At 36.1% G+C, this 22,193-nt stretch overlaps 1 protein-coding gene and 1 pseudogene across 1 annotated transcript; one reads left to right on the plus strand and one right to left on the minus strand.

The window, feature by feature from the left end:
- Positions 1 to 1,565: 1,565 nt before the first annotated feature.
- Positions 1,566 to 4,652, plus strand: LOC120195043 (annotated as a pseudogene).
- A 901-nt stretch (positions 4,653 to 5,553) lies between these two features.
- On the minus strand, positions 5,554 to 11,278 carry LOC120195101 (beta-galactosidase 1-like). The gene is made up of 19 exons (XM_039197206.1): positions 11,085 to 11,278; positions 10,807 to 10,902; positions 10,584 to 10,696; positions 10,424 to 10,490; positions 10,213 to 10,305; positions 9,924 to 10,067; positions 9,306 to 9,394; positions 9,074 to 9,179; positions 8,901 to 8,988; positions 8,612 to 8,730; positions 8,356 to 8,520; positions 7,899 to 8,077; positions 7,612 to 7,721; positions 7,366 to 7,475; positions 7,150 to 7,260; positions 6,958 to 7,068; positions 6,589 to 6,794; positions 6,163 to 6,499; positions 5,554 to 6,083 (listed from the first exon to the last, which is right to left on the minus strand). The coding sequence occupies exons 5-19, from the start codon at positions 10,297 to 10,299 to the stop codon at positions 5,973 to 5,975; spliced, it is 2,073 nt and encodes a 690-aa protein (XP_039053137.1). The 5' UTR covers positions 10,300 to 10,305; positions 10,424 to 10,490; positions 10,584 to 10,696; positions 10,807 to 10,902; positions 11,085 to 11,278; the 3' UTR covers positions 5,554 to 5,972.
- Between the last annotated feature and the right edge of the window lie 10,915 nt (positions 11,279 to 22,193).

A 22,193-nucleotide genomic window follows, 5' to 3' on the forward strand; every position in this document is an offset into this window, starting at 1 on the left:
GTCCCTTGTGTGTGATTTTACAAGTAATTTATAGTAAAAAAATGGCTATTTTTTAGAGGTTGAATACGAGTAAAACTCGGTTTGGTTGTGGTTGCTTGAAGTCCTACTAACATACGTTTGTGGTGTTGTTGAACATGCGAGAAATGGCCGGAAAAAACGGTGGAGCAACGTGCAGCGCGAGGGGACTTCGAACGTGAAAGAGATTGTGGTTCCGGGGCAAAGCTTGAAGCTAGGGTTTCCAAACCCTAGCTTGTCCGGTTCGGGTTGAGGCCGGTTTGCGGGTCCGGGAGGTTCGGACTGCTCCGTTGGGTCCTGTTGGGTCGCGTGTTGGTTACTGCTGAGACACATGGGCTGTTGGGTGTTATTTGTGTAATGGGCCATGTAAAAACAAAATACATGTAAATATTATTATATAATATAGTTTGTAATTATACAATATAATAATAATAACATGACGAAAATTTGTGTCTACAAGAAGGCATATGGGGGAGCTCCATCGAACCTTCAAGCTTTAGTTATCGACATGTTCCCATAGCTTCGTTTGTTCACGTAGCCATCGATGAGGTAACCGCCCGAGATATCATCAAGCAACTGAATAATATGTTTATTATGATAGTAAGTAAAATAATTTGTTTATTTATTTTTAAAATTCAGTGATCCATTTATAACCTTATTAATAACTGGTTGACTTGCAGTGTAATTTACCTAAATATAATTGGTTCAGGTTCTGTTGTTGGAGTTCTGTCAGTACTATACCATCTTTCGATCGTTGCTTGTGATAACAATTTCCGAGAGCTTATATTATCTGTCCCAAAGTTCTGTCAACTCCCAGTCTCTCGTATGAACCGGCTTAATCACAATTTGCAACGTTTTCCATATAGAGATTGGCTAACATGTTGAGTTTTTGAGCAATGTCATACTTATTTTGGCTTTAAACATGTAATCCCACTTGTGCTTTCTTGTATTAATGGTTGTGCTAGTTCAATCTTCATGTTTGAGTTGCCTGAATGTATAATGCTCGACAAGACAAGCACCATTTCTCGCATTCCTGATTGTGTAATGTGAATGACAACAATGAGCAAACACCTAAAGTAATATAGTATTAGATCCATAGTGTAATTCACTGTGACGTGTTGTTATTTTTGAATGCCGCTTATAGTTTTAGCACTTTGACCCTGTTGGCCATTTGGTTTGCGGTGAGAAGCTGATTGACCTCTATAATGGTAATTATCACCAATGTGATATGAAGAAAGAAAGGTACAACTTCCTTTCTCAAGGTATTGCTTATTGTGTTTCTTAATATCTTCTGAAATTAAGGATGTTCTCCCTTAGGCTTTATTCCTTTTCCACAATGAATACCCAAAAATGTAATGAGATCACGTTAGATTCCATGTTCCGAGCAGATCAATGATTGCATATGTTTGAAAACGTAAAAGCATATTTGGTTTTAAAATTTCAAGCGGTGCTTGACCTATCTGTTCGTAGAATTTAAAAGTCAGTAAATCTGGTACTGTTTTACATCCTTCTGTAGGGTATATATATTGAGCGTGTATAGTTTTGGGGAAATGGGATCTGCAGAGTAAATTTTTAGATTTCATTGTTCTGATTCTGATTTTGTTAAAGTGCTTTTTCTTATGGTTTTTGTCTCTTTTTTGTTCTTAGTTGTCTTGCATCTTAAGTTGTCTTTTTTTCTGATTCTGGACAGGGTGAACCCCTTTTTGTAAAAGTGAACAAATTATCATCTACAAAGACTCAACTTCCTTATGACTATTACTTCTTAAACTACTGTAAGCCACCCGATATTTCGAACAGTGCTGAAAATTTGGGAGAGGTGCTACGTGGTGATCGCATAGAGAATTCTGTGTACACAGTGAGCATCCGTGACCTTTTGTGGTGTTATTTACTTGTAGTTGGTGACAATTAATAAAAAACTTTATAGATTATATCTGTGATTCTTATTTCATTGTTTATCATGTGTTTTGCTTTAGTTTGAAATGAGGGAGGATCTGCCTTGCAAAGCAGTCTGTTGAATAAAACTTGATGCAGACTCTACAAAGAATTTCAAGGAAAAATTTGACGATGAATATCGAGTTAACATTTAAGTAGCAGGTATGAAATCAATGATTCATGTTTCCTTGTTCCATTATCTTCATGGAGATGTTTTGTATGACCTCTTCTGTTTTTAATGTTTGCTTCCCCTGGTTCTCCATCACTCTACTCTCTCTCCTTTTCTGGTTAATGCATTTGCAGTGTATGTTTATACTAAATGAACTGGATTTGATGCTCAGGGTTCTCGACAACCTTCCGGTTGCTGTTCTTAGACAAAGGAGAGATGGAAGTCAGTCAACGACATATGAACATGGTTTCCGTGTGGGGTTCAAGGGGAATTATGCTGGGGTATGCTCAAGGAAGTTGGTATTGTCTTCAAAATGTATGTGCCTTTTTTTTTTCTCTTAACCGTCTATATGCCTTTGCAGATCAAGGAGGAGAGTATTTCATCAACAACCACCTGAGCTTCAGGGTCATGTTTCACAGGGATACTGAGACTGATGCTGCTTGAATTGTTGGATTTGAAGTTACTCCTAACAAGTTTTGTATCAATTTCTTTTTGTTCTGTTAGACTTTTTCTCTCTTTTGCATTTAGTTGAGTTCTTTAGTATGGGTGATACATGCCAAATGGTGTAATGCTATGTTACTTCTATGATTCTATCTCTAGTGTTTTTTTTTTTGTTACTGAATACATGTAGCCACTCAAAGTTCTCAAGTATTTGAGAGTTTTTTTATGTGCTTTTTGATTTATTATTTTTCAATTCTATCAAAATACAGTTGAAATAGCAACTTGTATGGTCCTTAAGGAAAAATAGGCATGGAAACTATATGAAATTTGTGTCATTCAACATTTTAGAAATAAGCATAAAAAATTAGAAATTAATATTTTGATAAGGGTCGGTTTCTATTGGTTATTAAAGGACTTGCTTTTGTCATTATTATTCATGGTGCGGCTTTTTAAACAGCATTGATCATGAATACAAGGAATGGGATGAGAAGAATCCTCAGATAACAACATGCAATTAAGACACTAAAAATCTAGTTCCAGGTAGCATTGTTCCACAAGAAGTCGTCCTAGGCAAGGAGGTTGTGTTCACATGTGATGCAACTTTCAAGGTACTCTGCCTCCTCTTTCTCTTCTTATCATTGATCTTTTCCGACTGTATATCCCAGTACATGGGTTAATTTGTGGTTTGTTGCAGGAGAGTGATATCAAATGGGCTTCTCGTTGGGACACGTACGTTTCGATGAATGATGATCAGATCCACTGGTTCTCCATCATAAACTCACTGATGATTGTTCTCTTCCTATTTGGCATGTTAGCCATGATCATGATGAGAACATTGTATAAAGATATTTCAAACTACAAACAATTGGAAACCCAAGACGAGGATCAGGAAGAATCAGGATGGAAACTGGTCCATGGAGATGTCTTTAGGGCTCCAATAAATTATAGTTTTCTCTGCGTTTATGTTGGTACGGGTGTCCAGATCTTTGCAATGACGCTTGTGACAATGATTTTTGCATTGTTGGGTTTCTTATCCCCGTCCAACCGTGTAGGGCTTATGACTGCTATGGTTCTCTTGTGGGTTTTCATGGGAATATTCACTGGTTACTCTTCAGCCCGTTTATACAAAATGTCCAAGGGCACACAGTGGAAGAGAAATACTTTGAAAACGGCATTTATCTTTCCAGGGTTCCTGTTTATCATCTTCTTTATGCTGAATGCACTAGTTTGGGGGGAGCAGTCTTCTGGTGCAGTGCCGTTTGGGACAATGATCGCTCTTGTTTGTTTATGGTTTGGTATAACAGTTCCGTTGGCTTTTATTGGCAGTTACTTGGGCTTCAAAAATCCAGCCATGGAAGACCCTGTTAAGACCAACAAAATTCCTAGGTAAATACCGGAGCAGGCATGGTACATGAAGCCACTCTTCTCTATACTCATTGGAGGCATTCTCGCTTTTGGGGCTGTTTTCATTGAGCTTTTCTTCATCTTGACATCGATGTGGTTGACCAATTCTATTACATATTTGGCTTCCTTTTCATAGTTTTCATCATTCTGATAATCACCGGCGCTGAGATAATAATTGCGCTATGCTACTTCCAGTTGTGCAGTGAAGACTACCATTGGTGGTGGGGAATGGGGATCTTACTTGACCGCCGGCTCCTCTGCACTTTACCTTTTACTGTACTCGGCTTTCTACTTCTTTACGAAGTTGGAGATCACGAAGCTGGTTTCGGGCATCCTTTACTTTGGCTACATGGTAATCGTGTCATATGCTTTCTTTTTCCTGACAGGAACCATTGGTTTCTATGTTTGCTTTTGGTTTGTTAGAAAGATCTATTCCTCTGTGAAAGTTGACTGAGATCAGAGATAATAACGTAGAAACACAATCAGACATGCCGGTATTTACAGGCCGGACAAGACGAAAGCTTGTTGCGGATACTGTTTCAGGAAAAAGCATATGCTACAGAAAATTCTCATTTTCCCAGTCTCTACAATCTCTCTTTATTTTTTGCTCATTAAGGGTATCTTAGCTTGTTATATTGTCTAAACTGTTAAAAATTATGTAACATACTCGTTTCAAGTAGTTTCCGCAAGAAGTAAAATTTGTGATTTAGATGTTTTGATAATTAAAAATAATCTCTCAAAATAACAAAGAGGAGCATATCAGTTCATTTTAAATACGAATGTGAAGAGTTGCACTCTTTCAAATTTGTTGATGTGTGGGTCTAAATTATGTTTCAATGTCTAAAACCATCAAAACGCTTCAAACTTGACTCCATCTCTCTTCTCTCTGCTAGGACATTTTGCAAAATAATGACAAACAGGCAGCTCAATTTAAATGCACTTGTCAACTTCTGTTAAATCCTAATTTTCTTCATATCCAAAAGATTGCTTTAATCTTTGAAAACAAAAAGAATAAAGCCACGCGGTATAAAAGATTTGCAGCATGCATCCATGGAAAAGGCTCTTGGAAGGTGGCGTTCACTGCTGGGGGATGGCCAAAATTCAGCTGAACGTGAGACTCAGAGGCGTGCTTTGTCATTCTATAGACTCAAGCAGTTTCAATTGGACAACCTATAACATATTAAGGAATCATTTTGATGCAGAACACAGAGAAACATGATATTATCATGTATTTAAGATACATAGACAAGTAGTGCTGTTTTGTGTTTGTCTCTAACCAAAGTTATCATCGGTTGGAGCCTATTATTGATTTTCCATATTTTGTGCCTGCAGCCTGCAGGGATAATCCACCGAAAATGACGAATATTAGATAGTACCAACAAATTTAGAAACCGGGATTTACGATAATATCAAGTCGAAAGGGTGTTGCTTTTGCAGACACTAGTAGACTGCCTTTTGGGATGAGTCTGCAATCTGCATCATTAGGTTAGCTTATTGAGGTTTTTCGTTATCGGTTTACTTCACTTTGATGAGCTTTTAGAGGGCTAAATATATAAGAACTACATCAGTGATCATGATGAGTAAAGGGAAGGTACTTGAGAAAATCTTGAAATACTAGATATTATGGCCTTCTCAAGCTGTTCTTACAATTATAAGTACAAAGCAATGAGGGGATTGCTTCCCGGGATGTTGAACTAAATTACAAGTCAGTAGTATATATACATAGAGCTTCTACCAACTTCATCGCTTCTTTGAAATTCTGTATATCATGCTGGAAAAAACACATTGAATATATACATAGAGCTTATCTGCAATCATTTTTCACAATCTAAATGACCTTCTACCCAGGGGTATGTTGTGTATTTGTACAACTTCACACTGGGAATGCTGAAACAAATGGTTGGTGTAGCGATCTTGGCATTGTGGGCTGATTTACCTGACAAAATGCTGAGAGGCATGTTGGATTGAGGGGGGAAAACAATGAAGAACCCGTACTTTCTGATGTGTTCTATCAGCTGCAAATGACCTCCACAGCAAGTTTCTTCATGACACTAGGACATGTGTCTCCTCCAAACATTTCGGGTGCTACAATCACTGTGCAGAAGTTTTGTCCTACACAAAGCTGCAAGGAAAAGACATGGGTTTATTATCCACAATTCCAACTATAAAACAAGATGAAAGTGTAAGAAAACGGAACACACCCTGTTAAAAGCATCATAAGAGTGGTGAGCATGACAGCTTCCTTCACGGTAGCTTCCACATACCCCTTCTGGAGTTCCAAAGCTAGCAAACTTCACTGCTGAAATTTTCTGCCCCGCGTCACACTCCAAATGGACTTTTGGCCTTTGGGGTCTGTCAACTTTACCAGAGGCTTGCATCAGATAATTCATCAGGGTAGGTTGCCACTCATAGATATCAGCACAAATACTGTCAGTTTCTCTACGAACCAAAGAAATCCCGTTTGGATCTCCGCCCCATTCCTCAAACACTACCAACAAGTTTCCGGTCGGGTTGAGCAATGAACGAGGAACATGATACCTAAACATAAGTTAGAGACCACAAGTCAGTCTATCGATAATTCCTTGTTTGTAAGAGGAACAGCTAAGAAGATTAGTTTGTTGCCTTACCATCTTTGAGATGCCTCTCCACAATTAGTTCCACATTTTTTCTCATTAAACGTTCCAGCATAGTTGCAGACACCACAATTTCCAGATGCTTTATACGCAGGCCAGTGACGCCCAATGCTCTGTCCATTTATCCAAATCTGGCCTTTGCCCATACTATTCATATCTAAAGCCAACGGAGCATTCCCAGCCGGAGCATTGAAAGTCGTCTGCAACATTAAATATCATTAAAAAAAAGCGTTCAAGTATCAGCAATTGATTTTCTATTCATGTTTTAATGATTTTTTTGTAGGAAAAATGCTACTCTAGGCAACAGTTCGTGGACTCTGATCTTGTTAGTAATATGATTCGGTCATATTTTGAGATACTTACTTTGTACCATGTCAGTGGTTGCCTTCGTGCCACAAATGACCCCTGAGCCCACTCGACTGAGGAACTACCACTTAGTGAATGAAGATTCAAGGCTTCTCCCTTAAGGCCAATCTGCGAAGGGATAGATAACCGAACAACTCTTTATCACACCAGAACAACTTAAGAACTTATACAAGTAAGCAAGAAAAAGACCTTGTAAGACCATTTCTGCCATGAGAGATCTCTTCTTCCCTCGTTGAGACCATTCAATGTAACTGGACCAAGAATACCAGCATTCCATGTCTCAAAATGTGGTCCTACGTTCTGCATTCGATTTCAAACAACAAATTCAATAACCCATAAACAAATTCAATTGGTACAAAACAGTCAGCAGAGGTTGACGGAGAGAGAGAGAGAGAGAGAACATACTGGGAGGCCAACAGCAATGCTTAGAAGTGAAATTGTATTGATACCAGCTCTCAGTTTAACACCTTGACTGAATGTTATTTTGGGAAATTCTAGACTTCCATAGGAACTTCCTGACAAATCCAATTAGAGGGAAAGAAAATGATCAGTAGGCACCTCAAGCCAGCAATTTCTAAATATAGCTATCACATGACACGGTTTAAAAGCAACCTAAAACCAAAAATAGAAATCCGAAAACACCATTCCCACCTGATAGCTGACCGTTGACAAAAACATGCAAAGCATGGCCAGCTGATAAGACAGTAAGAACAGGAGATTTTCCATTTCTGAAGTATCCTTCACTGTGGTCAATCTTAACCCTGGGGATGGAAACCATATGTAGAAAGTATCAATAAGTCGAATACTGGAAATAGAAACTAGTTTAATAGACTCTTGACTTGTTTGTCAAGGAATAAGAATAAAATGCTTTGTGATGACTGAGTTGAATAAACAAAGATGATGTAAATTGAAATGTGAAATTTCTATTCACTACTTACTCTGTTGTGTACCACAAGTAGTCGGTTGAATCTCTGGTTGTATTTATCTGCTCCAACAGCCCGATCATTGTGAATGAACTGTCAACATGCGAAGCTGTCTCTTCATTGTATGCCTGCCAAGTGAACCCTCCAAGCAGGGGAACAGGAACCATCTTCTTCCGTGAAACTTGGGAACCGACCTATTACAAAAGTTCCTATAAAGGTCAAATTTCTGTTCATTTCATACTATCAACCAGGACAAAGAAAATCGGTAGATTCCTCTTGTATTAGTTCTACAGAAAAAACCCTTTGATGTGGAAACCATCTAAATACAAGCAACAGGTATACGGAAAAATAGCATGTTACGGTATTAAATTGGATCAACTTTCTTTGCAAGATGCTTGGCTGGAAATCATCTTGAGACAGTATTGCTGAAAATATAATAAAACTGATAACAAGTTTATCAGATGTTTCTCACCCTTGCAGTATTATACACCGTATTCTTGCAGTCAGGAAGAATGCTGATAGACCAAGGAGGCAGGTTGTAGTGCCTGTTCCTAAAGGCAACTTTTGAATAAGATCTTGGGTTGTAATTTGCGAGGAAGGCGGCGCAACCTCCAGCTTTGTAATTAAATACATGAGCCTGTATGGTTCAAACGGAATTTGTGTAAGTTCTCAATACAAACCAATTTAGAGTATCATGGTTGTGGTTCTTAGAAATGTGCCATATCAACCTCCTCGTAGTTTCCAAGTCGAATCACAGTGGGATCTTCATTTACTAAAGCAGGTTCACAGAGCTTTATAGCTCTATGCAAATCTTTCAAATGGCCCCATTTTGGTTGCCTCTTTAGTCCTGCATGACAGGAAACGGTTCTCCTTCAAAACAATATCGAGGGACTAGTCCTTAAGATATATTTTCACTCAAAGCGAATGAAAAAAACATAGAACGTATGGTTCAAAATAATGGAAACTAGATGATGCAGGGTAAACATAAAAAATGCACCAATGATACTTTCTGCATACCATATTCATCAAGAGGAGCATCATAATCGTAGCTAGTAGCAATGAAAGGACCCCCAGCAGTTCGGCCAAAATTTGTTCCTCCGTGGTACTGTTAACACAAGTAACAAGCATATATGAACTTACTCTTCCCCATATTGAACTTGGTAAATTGAAGGGAAAAAATGGTTGATTACCATATAATAATTTATGAAGGCTCCTCCTTTCTGTATAAACCTTGCAACTGCAAATGCCATGTCTTCAGCTGGTCGGTAAGGAACTGCCCCTCCAAACTCAGTATACCTGCACCACAAAATTAAAAAAAAATAAATCATCAACCGAGAGACACCTCTATATTCTCGTGAACTGTAGTCGTTTCAAGCAAAGACAAGTCGCAAAAGGTAATCTTCGCAGGAATTTTTTTTTTACCAGCCTGTCCAGGCTTCAGTCCACATCTTTGGTTTGTAGGGTTTGTTCGGAGAAAAGTAGTCACAGTAGAAACCATTGCAGGCGTTAATCTGTTGGAAGCAATAGAAGTTAAATAAAAAACAACACCTCACCTTGAACAGCAATACATGAAAAGACTAGAATATTCAGTAAGCCAAAAATTTAAATCAAACATCTTTCCCTCATGGCTCTATACAATTGAGAATTGACTTAGAAATAATCTACTGCTTCGACATCTCCGAGCATTGAAAAAGAAATGGTATCCATCCACAACAACAGTCACTATGTAAGATTAAATGGATGCAGTAATAATTGATGAAAGGAACAAGGTCACTTATATATGATTACAGAAACCGGAAGTCCAAAAGGAGCAAAATAGCGACATCGTTAACAGATAGGAGTAGAAAATAGCAAAGCTGAGCCTTGTGCAATGAGAAATAATAGTTCATTTCAACCATGAGCAACAAGTAGACAACAGATTATCATCTAGTAACCCCACAAAAGAAGATTAAATATAATACGACTGCCACTAAACATCAGATAGGGACCATGTCAAAGAGGAAAAAAAAGGTTATAAGATAAAAAGGCATGGTATGTTACAATAGGATCGGGTGCATCATCTTGCTTGCACATGACCCATGGGACACCGGTGCCTAGTCCTACTGCCATTTTAGCCGCCCAGTCACTGTAAGCTTTACCTGGTGCCCCAAGTTCGTATTCCATGGGCCCATATTCATTTTCAATCTGTCAAAAGCAGAGATTATAAAAGGCACTGTCTCTTAGTTCATCATCATACCCAATGAATATCCATATCTTAAACTAAGAATACTAAAAGCAAAGTGCCGAATCAAGAAATTACCCACAACTATAAATGTACAGAATTTTATACCTGAGATAGAATAATAGGACCTCCTTGAGACTCAAACAGCCGCTCAGCTTTCATCATACCAACAATCTTTTCTGTAAATCTTTGCATTTGAGCCTTCATCATAGGAATTCAGTGAGTGAGTATAACGGTTGAAACTTGAATTTTTGTGATTCTCAATCACACTATTAAATGAATACAATGAAACTTTATTGATGGACGATAACTGGCTAACCTTGAAGGGTCCGTTGTTTGTTCTGAAATTAATACCGGGAATGTACTTGAGCCAAACAGGAAAACCCCTGAAAAATAAAATAAAAAACAGTGCTTGAACTTCATTTCATCGTGTGTGTTTTTTCTTTATAATTTTAGAAAACAAAATAATTTAGCATTACCCAAAGTTCCATTCAGCACAGACATAAGGACCAATCCTGAGATGAACATAGAGGCCAGCTTGCTTCACCAGCTTAATAAACTTGACCAAATCTTAGTTGCCTTCGAAGTAATACTACAACCATAAACAGAAATAAAACTCAGAATTTCTTATGTCATTCACCGAAAACAAAAACTCCGCAAAGCAGAAAGGGGAAAAATCAACAAAATGTTGTTTTTCATTACTTTGGCTGGTGCAGGTTCATGGCCATTCCAGAAAACATATGTTTGAATCATATCTAGCCCTCCTTCTTTAGCCTTCTGTATAAGATCTGGCCACATCTGTGAAAAGACAAGAAAGAATCAGTTTTTCCAGCAACCAAACAACTAACAGCAAAGTTAAACATACTGAATTAACATAAAAGAGGAAACTTCAGAAACATCCAGATGAAGAAATGTGAAAAGGAAGAAGAATAAAAGCTAAAACTGTGGAGTTTTAGTGGAAATAGGGGGAAAAAGAATACCTCGGGGGAGCTTCTTGGGTAGTGAATGGATCCAGAGATGAGGATCCTTCTTTGGCCATTAATGGTGATAGCCTTACGGTCATAGGAAACAGAGGCAAAAACTGAACAAACCCAGGAAGCTAGCAGAGCAACCAACAAAGCATTCCGCATTATAGGAAGCTTGAAGTTGGAGTTCACGGCCATGGCATGAAAAAGAGACCCTCTTGTTTTACACAAAGCAATAACCTTCCTTGCTTATTCTTTCACTTTAATCTATTCTTCACTTTCTAGGATTCTTTTCTAGGGGTGGAAAACAATCGCTTATTAAAAGGAATAGGAGAGACAGACAAGTAAACATAAAAGCTAGCTGCTTATGTCTTTTGTTTGTTGTCGAATTGAGCTCTCCTTTTTCTCTCTTAAATGTGAGGTAAACTAGAACCTAACACATTATTGCAATGAGTTGCCTATAACTTGAATTTGGTTTTTCTTTTGAGTTTTTCAGATCAAATGTGATGCCAGGCTTTGGTTTTTGCAGCTTTATTTATAAGCACCAAATCCCGGAGTTTTGAAAGTGAAATAGATAAAAAAAAAAAAGGTGAAATGCAGGATGGGACCCCAGTCTTCATACTCCGGTTTTAATCCCATTACTAATTGTTTAATTTATTTGTTATTCAATTATTCTTCCCACACAATCTTTTTATTTTATAGTTATATTGTACTCCGATTATATTTATTAAATTAATTAATTTCAACATTTATCTCGTTTTGCCCTTCTTTGCTTCTATTTTGACCGGCCAAAAAAACACATATTCTCTGCACAATTCGAGCTTCTTAGTTAATAAATTTAATCTTTTATGTTTTTCACTTCATTTAACTTCTACTCCCTACTGGTGCGCGTGATTGATAAAAACTATTGTGATAGGCGAAAGAAAAAGCCCCGACAGTATAGCAACTTTGGCATTGCCAGTAATAATTGGCAGATGAATGCACGTGTAAATAAGCGCGTGAAAGGTGTCATCTCAAATAGTCACAATAAATTATAGGTTGGGGAAATTTATACAGAGAAAAAAAAAAGGCTAAATTACGTAACACCGTTTGCTTTAAATTTTTCCTTTCTGACACCGTTTGACCAATATTTTCAGAAGTAGCACCCTTTCTGCTGAGTTGGCAAAGGCGCGTCCCCGGGGACGCGCTTTACCCACGGTTTCGCTGAGTTGGATGCCACGTGTGAAAGGCGCGTCCCCGGGGACGCGTCTTTGCCAACTCAACAGACACGTATTTTGTTTTATAATAAATAGTTTATTTTTATTATTATTATAAATTAATAATATATGTAAAATGTTTCGATTATAATGTAAGAATTATCAAATGTATTTTGTTAATGTGTGTTAAAGGTGGAGTGAATTATCTACATTAATATGATATAACAATATATAAAAACCAGTTTTGACTTTATTGTAGTTATAGGAAAAATGTATGAAATTATAATATTACACATATGGTTATATTATTATTTTTGATTTTGATTATCGATCTATTAATTTTATCAGTTAATTATTTAAATGTTATCAATGTAGTCATCTCATATCAATATTTAACGAAAATATTGATGCATAAGTTAATAAATTAGTATAATTACATATTTAATCTTCAAGACTTACATATTTTATAAAATTAGTCTTATTGAAAATTTAATTTAATAAATTTAATCCTCCAATCAGAACATGAAATGTGTCATTGTATACATAAATTTTTTAATAACTTTTAATTTGTTTAATTTAATATTTTTCTCTACTTAGAAGGTGGAATTATTATTATATTTTAAAAAAAATTAACTACTAATATATTATTATATTAAATAAATATATTAAATATATTTATGTATTTAAAAGTTAAAAAATTATTTAGGTGTACATACATTGACAAATTATATAAATGCAATAACATTAAATTATTAGAAACAAAAACATTCATTTAAATACAATATTAATTACATAAGAGTTAACGGTTATATGATGATAACAGAGCTGGACATTTTTTTTCTATTGTGCCCGATGTTTCTACAATGCCCACATCGTTTTTGTTCTGTTGACTTCTCCCGAATATCCATATCACAATGTATTCTAGTAGATTTTAGACGACCTGAGTCCCTCAATAGCAATGGATCTGGTACAATTGTAAGCCAAGTTTGAATCTCATTTGGGTCTCTTTCGTTTCCTATGGGCGGAAACTCAAATTCATATACCTTGAATACTTGTGAAAGTTGGTATACGGGATCAACATAATTTTTGTAGTCCAAATGCGAATGTGAGCAAGCAGCAATGACATGAGAGCATGGATATTTGAGTGCTTGAAAGAAACCACAATCGCACCACCTCTCTTGCAGATTAACTCTGAAAGAGTTAGCTTTAATCCCTTGCAGCGGACGTGGCATTTCGGTTACACGAAACAATTCACGGGTGCGAGAAAAATTTGTAACTAACATCCCATTTGATGCAGCCACTTTTTTCTGTAAATCAACTACTAGTCTTGGGTGGTAAATATGTCCGTTTTGCATCCAAGTAAGAGCTTGTCCACCGAGCTTTGCAAAGAGTTGACCCAAACGAAAATAAGTCGTTTTAACCAATGCCGTGACTGGTAAATGACGCGCCCCCTTTAAGGTTGAATTTATTGCTTCAGCCAAGTTTGTTGTCATATGACCATAGCGATACCCCCCGTCATATGCATTTGTCCACATTTCTTTGCTGATGTCCATAATGTACTCGCACCCCTTCTTATTTTTGCCAAACAGCTCTTGTAGCATCGACTCAAACCTTTGAGGTAAGAGTTCATAACCTAAGCCATTAGGAATATGTAATAGTTAATATGAAGTATAAATAACTAATAAGAAATTGATAGAAAAATTGGGAAAAAATAACATACCCATCCGCACGACTAACTGACGTTCATCGTTCTTCTTGTATTTTCCGTAATAGTTTGTAGCAATATGACGGACACAATAACGATGTTGAACATGTGGAGGTCTATACATTGTACCCAAAGAGTCCATTGCTACTTTTATCCCGGCTCCTCGGTCTGAAATAATGCATAGTCGTTCCCTGGTGACAACATGTAAACGTAAATTTTTAAGGAAAAAAGCCCAAGACTCAGTGTCTTCTCCTTGAACGAGGGCAAACGCAACAGGAAGAATATTGCGATTTCCATCTTGGACCACAGCCAATAATAAAACTTGCTTGTATTTCCCATACAAGAAAGTACCATCAATTTGGACAATTGGTTTACAGTACTTGACTGCATTAATACACTGAGGGTAAGTCCAAAAGACTCGGTAAAATTGGCAGCGATCGCGAACCATTCGATCATTCACGTAATGATGTTGAGTTTCGAACTCAACAATTGTCCCAGGATTAAGTCTTTGCACAACATGAAACCAACTGGGCAGCTCGTTGTAAGAGGAATCCCATTCGCCATGAAGTTTGCAAATGGCATTCTATTTTGCCAACCACGCTTTTTTATATGAGACAGTGTACCCATATTGATGTATAGCAGAAATCAACACTGCAACAGCTATATGAGAGCTTTGCTTCACAATGGGCATGATTGCTTGACAAATAATGTTGGAGTCCAAGTTGGGATGATCCTGGTTTATACCTGTTGCACAACATGTATGAGGACGTTGTATCTGGTTAGTTCCCATAAGTTGTTCTTCCTCTTCCTCTTTGATACACGACCATCCATTGACATCCGTTGTCACGTTGGACGCAGTAGCAGACATATTTCTCCGTGTTAGATCGATCAACTCGGGACTGAACTGAGTTACGAATATTGTAACTCTTTATTGCCATCATTGCTTCCTCCTTCGATGCGAACTCCATTCCAATATGTAAATTACCGTCATTGACTGATGATTGAAGTCCATAGTTTCTAACATCAGGAAGATCTGGAAATTCAGGCTCATACATTGCATGATAATCAGCCTCATACATATGTGCAGAAAGTTCGGCTGGTGTTGTATTTATCGGAACGTCATCCTCGTCATCATCAGAATGTACGTTAAACTATGGTGAGTCAGGTTCAACGAATAATCCCGTTTCAGCACCATCTGCATCTGGCTCCCGAAGAGGTTCTTCTGGTGGAGATGAGGGTTCCTCCGATAATCCAATGTTGAGGTCAAATAAGTTCCCGCTTGCGTGTCCTCCCCTTGAACTTGAGGCCATTGTATCATGTGGGATGTGAATAGACTGTCGTCTTGTTGGTATTTCCATATGTAAGTCGAAAACATTGGCAGATGAATGTCTGCCCCTTGAAGTAGAAGAGATGTTGCCATATGGATTATTGGTGAAGCCACGTGGGTTGAGATCATAAGCAGTTGCAGATGAATGCCTTCCTATTGAACTTGATGGCATGTTATATGGCGTTGGATCCGCCATTAATGATGTGAAATCATTACAGATCAGTTGTGTCGGGCTATCAACTTGATCAGTTTGATATGCAATGCCTAAGTGAGAGGAATATGAGAGACCACGAGTTGTACGAACCTCAATAAAAGTGGCATACATTTCAACAAGAGATTGTGAACTCCCCATATGAGCATCAACCATCATAGAAACATCATCATTGTTTGAAAGCTGAAATGATGTATACGTGAGCGGAAAAAGTTCAGTAGGAAATCTGTACTGAAGTGAAGATAGTCTTCTCTGGCCTGCTATACGAATCTTTAACGAAATTTTTGTGATTAACTCCTCAATTGTGATGTTTCTCTTCAAGGTTAAGGGGATATAATGATCTGACTCAAAAACAACCCCCTCTTCAGCTTCCTTAATTTCTCCATCATACAAAACAACAGCAGAAAGATGACTCATTTTCAGAGAATTTGAGAATTTAGAGTTTGGGAATTTGAGAATTTGAAAGATTGTGAACTGAAGTTTGTTTTGAAAGTTTATAATACGTTGCATATAATAGTGTCTATAATCGGAGTACTATTCACATGAAGGCGCGTTCCCGGGGCGCGCCTTCCATTATTTCGTCAGAGAATATGTTATCATTGCCTATTATGTCACTCATGTCCCTCGGGGACACTAGATATATCAGTACCTATTATTTCACTATTCACATGAAGGCGCGTTCCCGGGGCGCGCCTTCTATTATTTCGTCAGAGAATATGTTATCATTGCCCTATTATGTCACTCATGTCCCTCGGGGACACTAGATATATCAGTACCTATTATTTCACTATTCACATGAAGGCGCGTTCCCGGGGGCGCGCCTTCCATTATTTCATCAGAGAATATGTTATCATTGCCCTATTATGTCACTCATGTCCCTCGAGGACACTAGATATATCAGTACCTATTATTTTACTATTCACATGAAGGCGCGTTCCCGGGGGCGCACCTTCCATTATTTCGTTAGAGAATATGTTATCATTGCCCTATTATGTCACTTATGTCTCTCGGGGACACTAGATATATCAGTACCTATTATTTCTCAGGGGATATGAAGGCGCGTTCCCGGGGGCGCGCCTTCCATTATTTCGTCAGAGAATATGTTATCATTGCCCTATTATGTCACTCTGTCCCTCGGGGATAGATATATCAGTACTATTATTTCTCAGTGAAGGCGCGTTCCGGGTGCGCGCCTTCCATTATTTCGTCAGAAATATGTTATCATTGCCCTATTATGTCATCATGTCCCTCGGGGGACACTAGATATATCAGTAAATCAGGTAAATTATAACCAAAATTTAACTTCTTTTGAAAGTTCAGCAAGTTAAGAATAACTTAAATTAAAACGTTATGTGAAGTTTGAATAAATTAGATAAAATGTTATGGATAAATTGAATAAATGTGAAGTGATAAGTTGATTGTGACATTGAAATTGTATGGAATGAGCATTGAAATGTGACATTGAATAAATTGCCAAATCACCCCCTCTTGGCTGATTCCGTCGATCGATGAACTCAACATAAGTTGATTTTAATGTATACGTTTTAATATATATGTTAATGATAAATCATATGTATGGATAAATTTAATTTCAATTTAAGTATTGTGTACTATAATTGGAATATAACTTTTAATTTCGAATACAATTGGAATATTAAGTTGAAATTTAATGTTAAATTTTGAATACTATAATTTATATTTTAAATTTAAATTTGAATAATGTTATTTTTATTTTTATTTTAAATTTCGAATAATATAATTTGTATTTTAAAAATATTTATCAAACATTTAATGTTAAATGTGAATAAAAAATAACATTAAAAAATATGTATGTAACAAACATGAAACATTTAAATAACATAACCAAATTACATAAAATTCTGAAATATAATTATTTAAATAACATTAAATATAACTGGATCACCGATGTCGTCTTCTCGAATGAGTTCCACATGGCGGTGGTTGTCTATTTCGTGGAGGATTTTTTCATGGAACTTGTTCTTCAGTCTCCTCATCTTCACTATCATCATCAGCAGCATTTTCTTCATTTGGTGTAGATGACGTTGAAGGGGCTGAAGGGCCTGTATAAAATAACGACCCTGGAGGAGTGCTAGTAACAATCCCCCCGCTCCCCGGGAACTGTGAAAACTGTGGAAACATTGGCATCGATGTATGTGATCCATATGGAGATTGAGGTGTCTGCGGAGAAGCACCACCAGCCAAATAAGATGCATATGAACCATATGCTAGATCATTAAACATAGTCGTATATGCACCTCCATATGGTATAAAACCCTGCGGGTTAGGCATGTAACCTGGCGGGCTAGGCATGTAACCTGGCGGGCTAGGAATGTAACCCTGCGGGCTCGGAATGTAACCCTGCGGAGATGGCATATAAACTGGTGGGCTTGGCATATGAAGTGGAGGGCTGGGCATGTACCCCTACGACATCGACGAATAAGGATGTTGTGGTGGGACTGATGCAGAACCGGTAGCGCCTTCTCTCCGTCCACGCGTCGGGAGACGATGATATTGAGACGGTTGACGTCTTTCTCGGCGCCTAGGAATGTTAACCCCTCGTGCTTCCGCCGAAAGTAGAAACGACTTCCCATTTTCATTAAACCAGTCCATATAGTTATCCGTAACCATATGACCAGTTTCAGCGTAATATTGTCGAGGGGCCAACAGTGTATATCGGTTCTCCCAAAGCGCAATCCAATCTCTGTGTCTCACCACCCAGTTAACATCTTTCTTTCCTCGTCTATCTATGTTATGCACGTCGTCTAAATTCCTAGGAGCTCCAGGAATATATTGCGTACAACCATACTGACGGAGCACGCGATCAACTGGATGCCACTCAATAATAGCATAACATATAAGAGGTATAACCGATAATACCTCTATGATAAGGTGGGGTGGGAATTTCACTTCATCGCTCGCATAAGTATCCACTAATGAAATATAAAAACAAATAAATAAATATTCTAATTATATCTAACATTTTAAATTAAAATATTAATAATTAAACAAATTTAAAAACATACCTCAGACCAGCTTTCGTATAATAAGGTCCTTTCTTTTCATCGACCACCCACCTATGAAAATATATAAAACTAAATATCACCCTATTTAATTGAAAATATTTAAATCAAAATTTAGTTCGAAATTACTCAACAATAAGGGAAATATGGTTCATTCACGATCGGGCATAAGAAAGGCATGCGGAACCACGCCCATGATTGTAGAAGCAGAAGACATCCACGATAGCAGTTTTCTTATAATTCGTCGCCCGACACATTTCTCTAAAGAGAAAATGCCAAAACTGTAGCACCCAAACTATATCTTCCAACTCATCAAATCGATCAGATGCCGCAACCACATAAAATGCACCTGGTTGCGAGATTTGTCGGGCATCAATATTCCTCCAATTATTGTAGAATATATGCCCGAGCACATGCCTTTGCTGATCCTCTGAAGCATTTTCATTTAAAACCTCAAAATAGCTTTCAACCAAGATAAAGCTATCTACCTCCATTAAACTCTGGCGGAGCAGCTCCAAGATAATCAATGCACATGATTGCCAATCACCATCCGCCATACACACATCATATTTCCGTCGACGGGAAGCCCAGATGCATAGAGACATCCTCCAATGTATTGTCGCCTCTCCACATGGAAGGTGAAAAGTGTGTGTCTCGGGCCTCCACCTCTCAATCAGTGCAGAAATTAGGACAGGTTCGAGTTTGCAACGCCTATAATTGTTGCAATATACCCGAACCCGGCAGAAGCCAAATATGGCAAAATACGTTCCGGTGTCGGTATGGATTTTTAATAAAAGTCTCTAAAATACGATCAACATCCTAAATAATATACATTATAAAAAAAAAATATAAATTCATAATAACTTTAAAATAAAAATAAATTTAATATTAACATTAATTATAAAAATATTACCATATCGCTAAAATGTCTGGAGATATGATCAATATCCAATCGCAATAGCATTTCGTTTTCCATTATAACTGTAGACAAAACAATATAATTAGCAAAACAAAATTAATAATTCTAAATAAATAATAATTATATAAATATTATTTTAATAAAAATAATATTTACATAAATATATTAATATAAAAAATAATAACTATTTAAAAAATACTAACATAAAAATAAATTTCTTACCACTAATAAAATTTAAACTCAAATAGTTTGAGAATTTGAGTTATATAAGAGAGGAGAATATGATTTTGGTGTGAAGAATGAGGGAGGGTTGAGGGGTTTATATAGGGGAGGAGGAGGGGTAGTTAGGAAAAACGGATGGGGGCATTTATGACATTTAATGGAAGGCGCGTCTCCGAGGATGCGCTTTCCACACGTGTCTGCTGATATAGCAAAGGCGCGTCCCCGGGGACGCGCGACGCGCCTTCCACACGTGGCATCCAACTCAGCGAAAACACGGGTAAAGCGCGTCCCCGGGGACTCGCCTTTGCCAACTCAGCAGAAAGGGTGCTACTTCTGAAAATATTGGTCAAACGGTGTCAGAAAGAGAAAATTAAAAAAAATGGTGTCAGTTATGTAATTTAGCCAGAAAAAAACACAATCTGTTGGATACTGTCAAAAAGAGTTTAGGGTAAATTAAAAATCGTTTTAATACATTATTTTGATATCCAAAATTTAACGATTATATATTACTTACATTTTTCACTAATATATACCACCTTATTTAGTCATTGTATATTTTAGCAAACTCAATATCAAATTGACCGATAAGGGTAAAAATTATATATATTAAAAAAATCTAAATAATAGACCTGGAAAAAAGACACTAGAAATATTTTAAGATTATTCGTAGTAACAGATAAGCTAAACCCTAGATTCTATACGTAATTGTTTTAGTTGCAAATTGCTTGCAATTGTGGGAGATAACTAACCTAATAATGGGCAATGATAATGACATTCATTTCTTTTCATAGTTTAATCTTAGCTTCTAAATTTGCTTTTACTGTTCATAGAGTTGATGTTTGTAATGCCACGTTTCTTCTTAAGTACTCCCAACCCATCAAGTAAGGATAAAATCAAAATTAAATATTAATAGAGATCGAAATATTAGATTATTTTAAAATTATATAAAGATTTATTTAGTATTTAAACTCAAGATTCAACATAAACTAAGTAATTTTAGTGATTAAGGGATTATTGTTATCTTTGAGATCTCGAGTTCGAGCACTACTCATGTGGGGTATCCTTGTATTCACCCTAGATTTATAAAAAAAAAACTAAAAATTCACAAGATAATACGTAATTTGTGTAATATTAAGACTTGCAATGACCTAAATTGTTATTAGACCAAAAATATTGAGAATACGGGGTTATCTCTTTAGTTCGGTCCTACTTGATTAAATATTTAATAAATTTTTATATTTTTTAAATTTAAATATTTATTTTTCAATTAATAAAAATACTATTATGCTGAAATTATATCAAATATAAAATTTAACATATATTTAAAAAAAATTAAATATATACAATTATTTATGTATATAATATTTAAATCGTAAACTAATGCTTTATTAATATAAACTAATACTTTTATTAAAAATGAATAAAACTGAAAATTTAAAATTATATAATTAATTAAAATTTATTTGTACGTTTAATATTTAGCATAACGAAAAGAAAAAAGATTATGATCCTATGTTAACCAAATTAAAAATTAATGAAACGATTGAAGTGCTTGGAGGGCTCCACTATAATTGGTTTATATAGTTACATATTTAAAGAAGACAAATAGTAGATGAACGAATATTATTTTCAGAAATCATTTAATAAAAAGGATTAAGTTAAGATGGTTTGCTTGGGGAAGAGAGAAGGAGGAGCACAAATAATTAATATACTGTTGGAAAAGGGTGAATTTAATTGATAGATTTAATATTTATATTAATTTTTATTATTATTGTAAATTAAAAAATATTTTTAATTTTAATATTATAAGGATAATTATTCTTTGAATATGTTAATTTAAAAAGACATTTATTATTTTTTTAACTTTAAATATTAAGGATAATTATATATTTATGTATATTTCAAATTAAAATAATATCTATTTAAGATTGAATAGTTAAAGGAGTTTATTCTTTGAATATTTTAAATTAAAATATATTATTATCTTTTTTATATTGAATATTAAAAGATATCTGATTGGATTAAATATATCTTGAAAATCATATATAAATAATTAGTTAGTCTGCTAGGTTAAACACAAGTTTCACAAATAAAAAGTTTCAATAAGTTTTTGGAAAGTTCAAAAAGAAGAAAATTCTCTCTTCTACTAGTTTTCCAGTGATAGCAGAAGGCGATGATAGTTCGTGATTTCTAATTTTATGCTATTGTAGCTAGGAATGGTAATTTAACTCGAATCTGACGGGTTTCGACCTGACCCGATAGTGTTGTTTTTTATATAAAAAAATATGGTTCAAGTTTGATTTTTTAAGGGACGAGGTCGGGTTAGGGTGAAGGGTGAAAAAACTTCGTCCTGATCTGAGGATAGTAATATAATTTTCTTAAAGATTTTCTTATTATTTTTAATTAAATTCTTATTTTATATTGAGTTGGATCGGATTGAATTTATACTCTAAAAATTCGGGTCAGGTCGGAGTTGGGTGAGGATATACGGGTCGGGTGGATG

Source organism: Hibiscus syriacus, unplaced genomic scaffold (assembly GCF_006381635.1).
Source record: "Hibiscus syriacus cultivar Baekdansim isolate YM2019G1 unplaced genomic scaffold, ASM638163v2 tig00117005_pilon, whole genome shotgun sequence".
Lineage (NCBI taxonomy): Eukaryota > Viridiplantae > Streptophyta > Magnoliopsida > Malvales > Malvaceae > Hibiscus > Hibiscus syriacus.

What these genes read in the sequence shown, in the direction of transcription:
- LOC120195101 (XM_039197206.1), bottom strand. Translation starts at nt 10,299, where the DNA reads ATGCAAAGATTTACAGAAAAGATTGTTGGTATGATGAAAGCTGAGCGG. An exon ending in GTCCTATTATTCTATCTCAG is followed by an intron (nt 10,068 to 10,212) that starts GTATAAAATTCT and finishes TGCTTTTGACAG; the next exon opens with ATTGAAAATGAATATGGGCC. An exon ending in ATGATGCACCCGATCCTATT is followed by an intron (nt 9,395 to 9,923) that starts GTAACATACCAT and finishes TGCTTCCAACAG; the next exon opens with ATTAACGCCTGCAATGGTTT.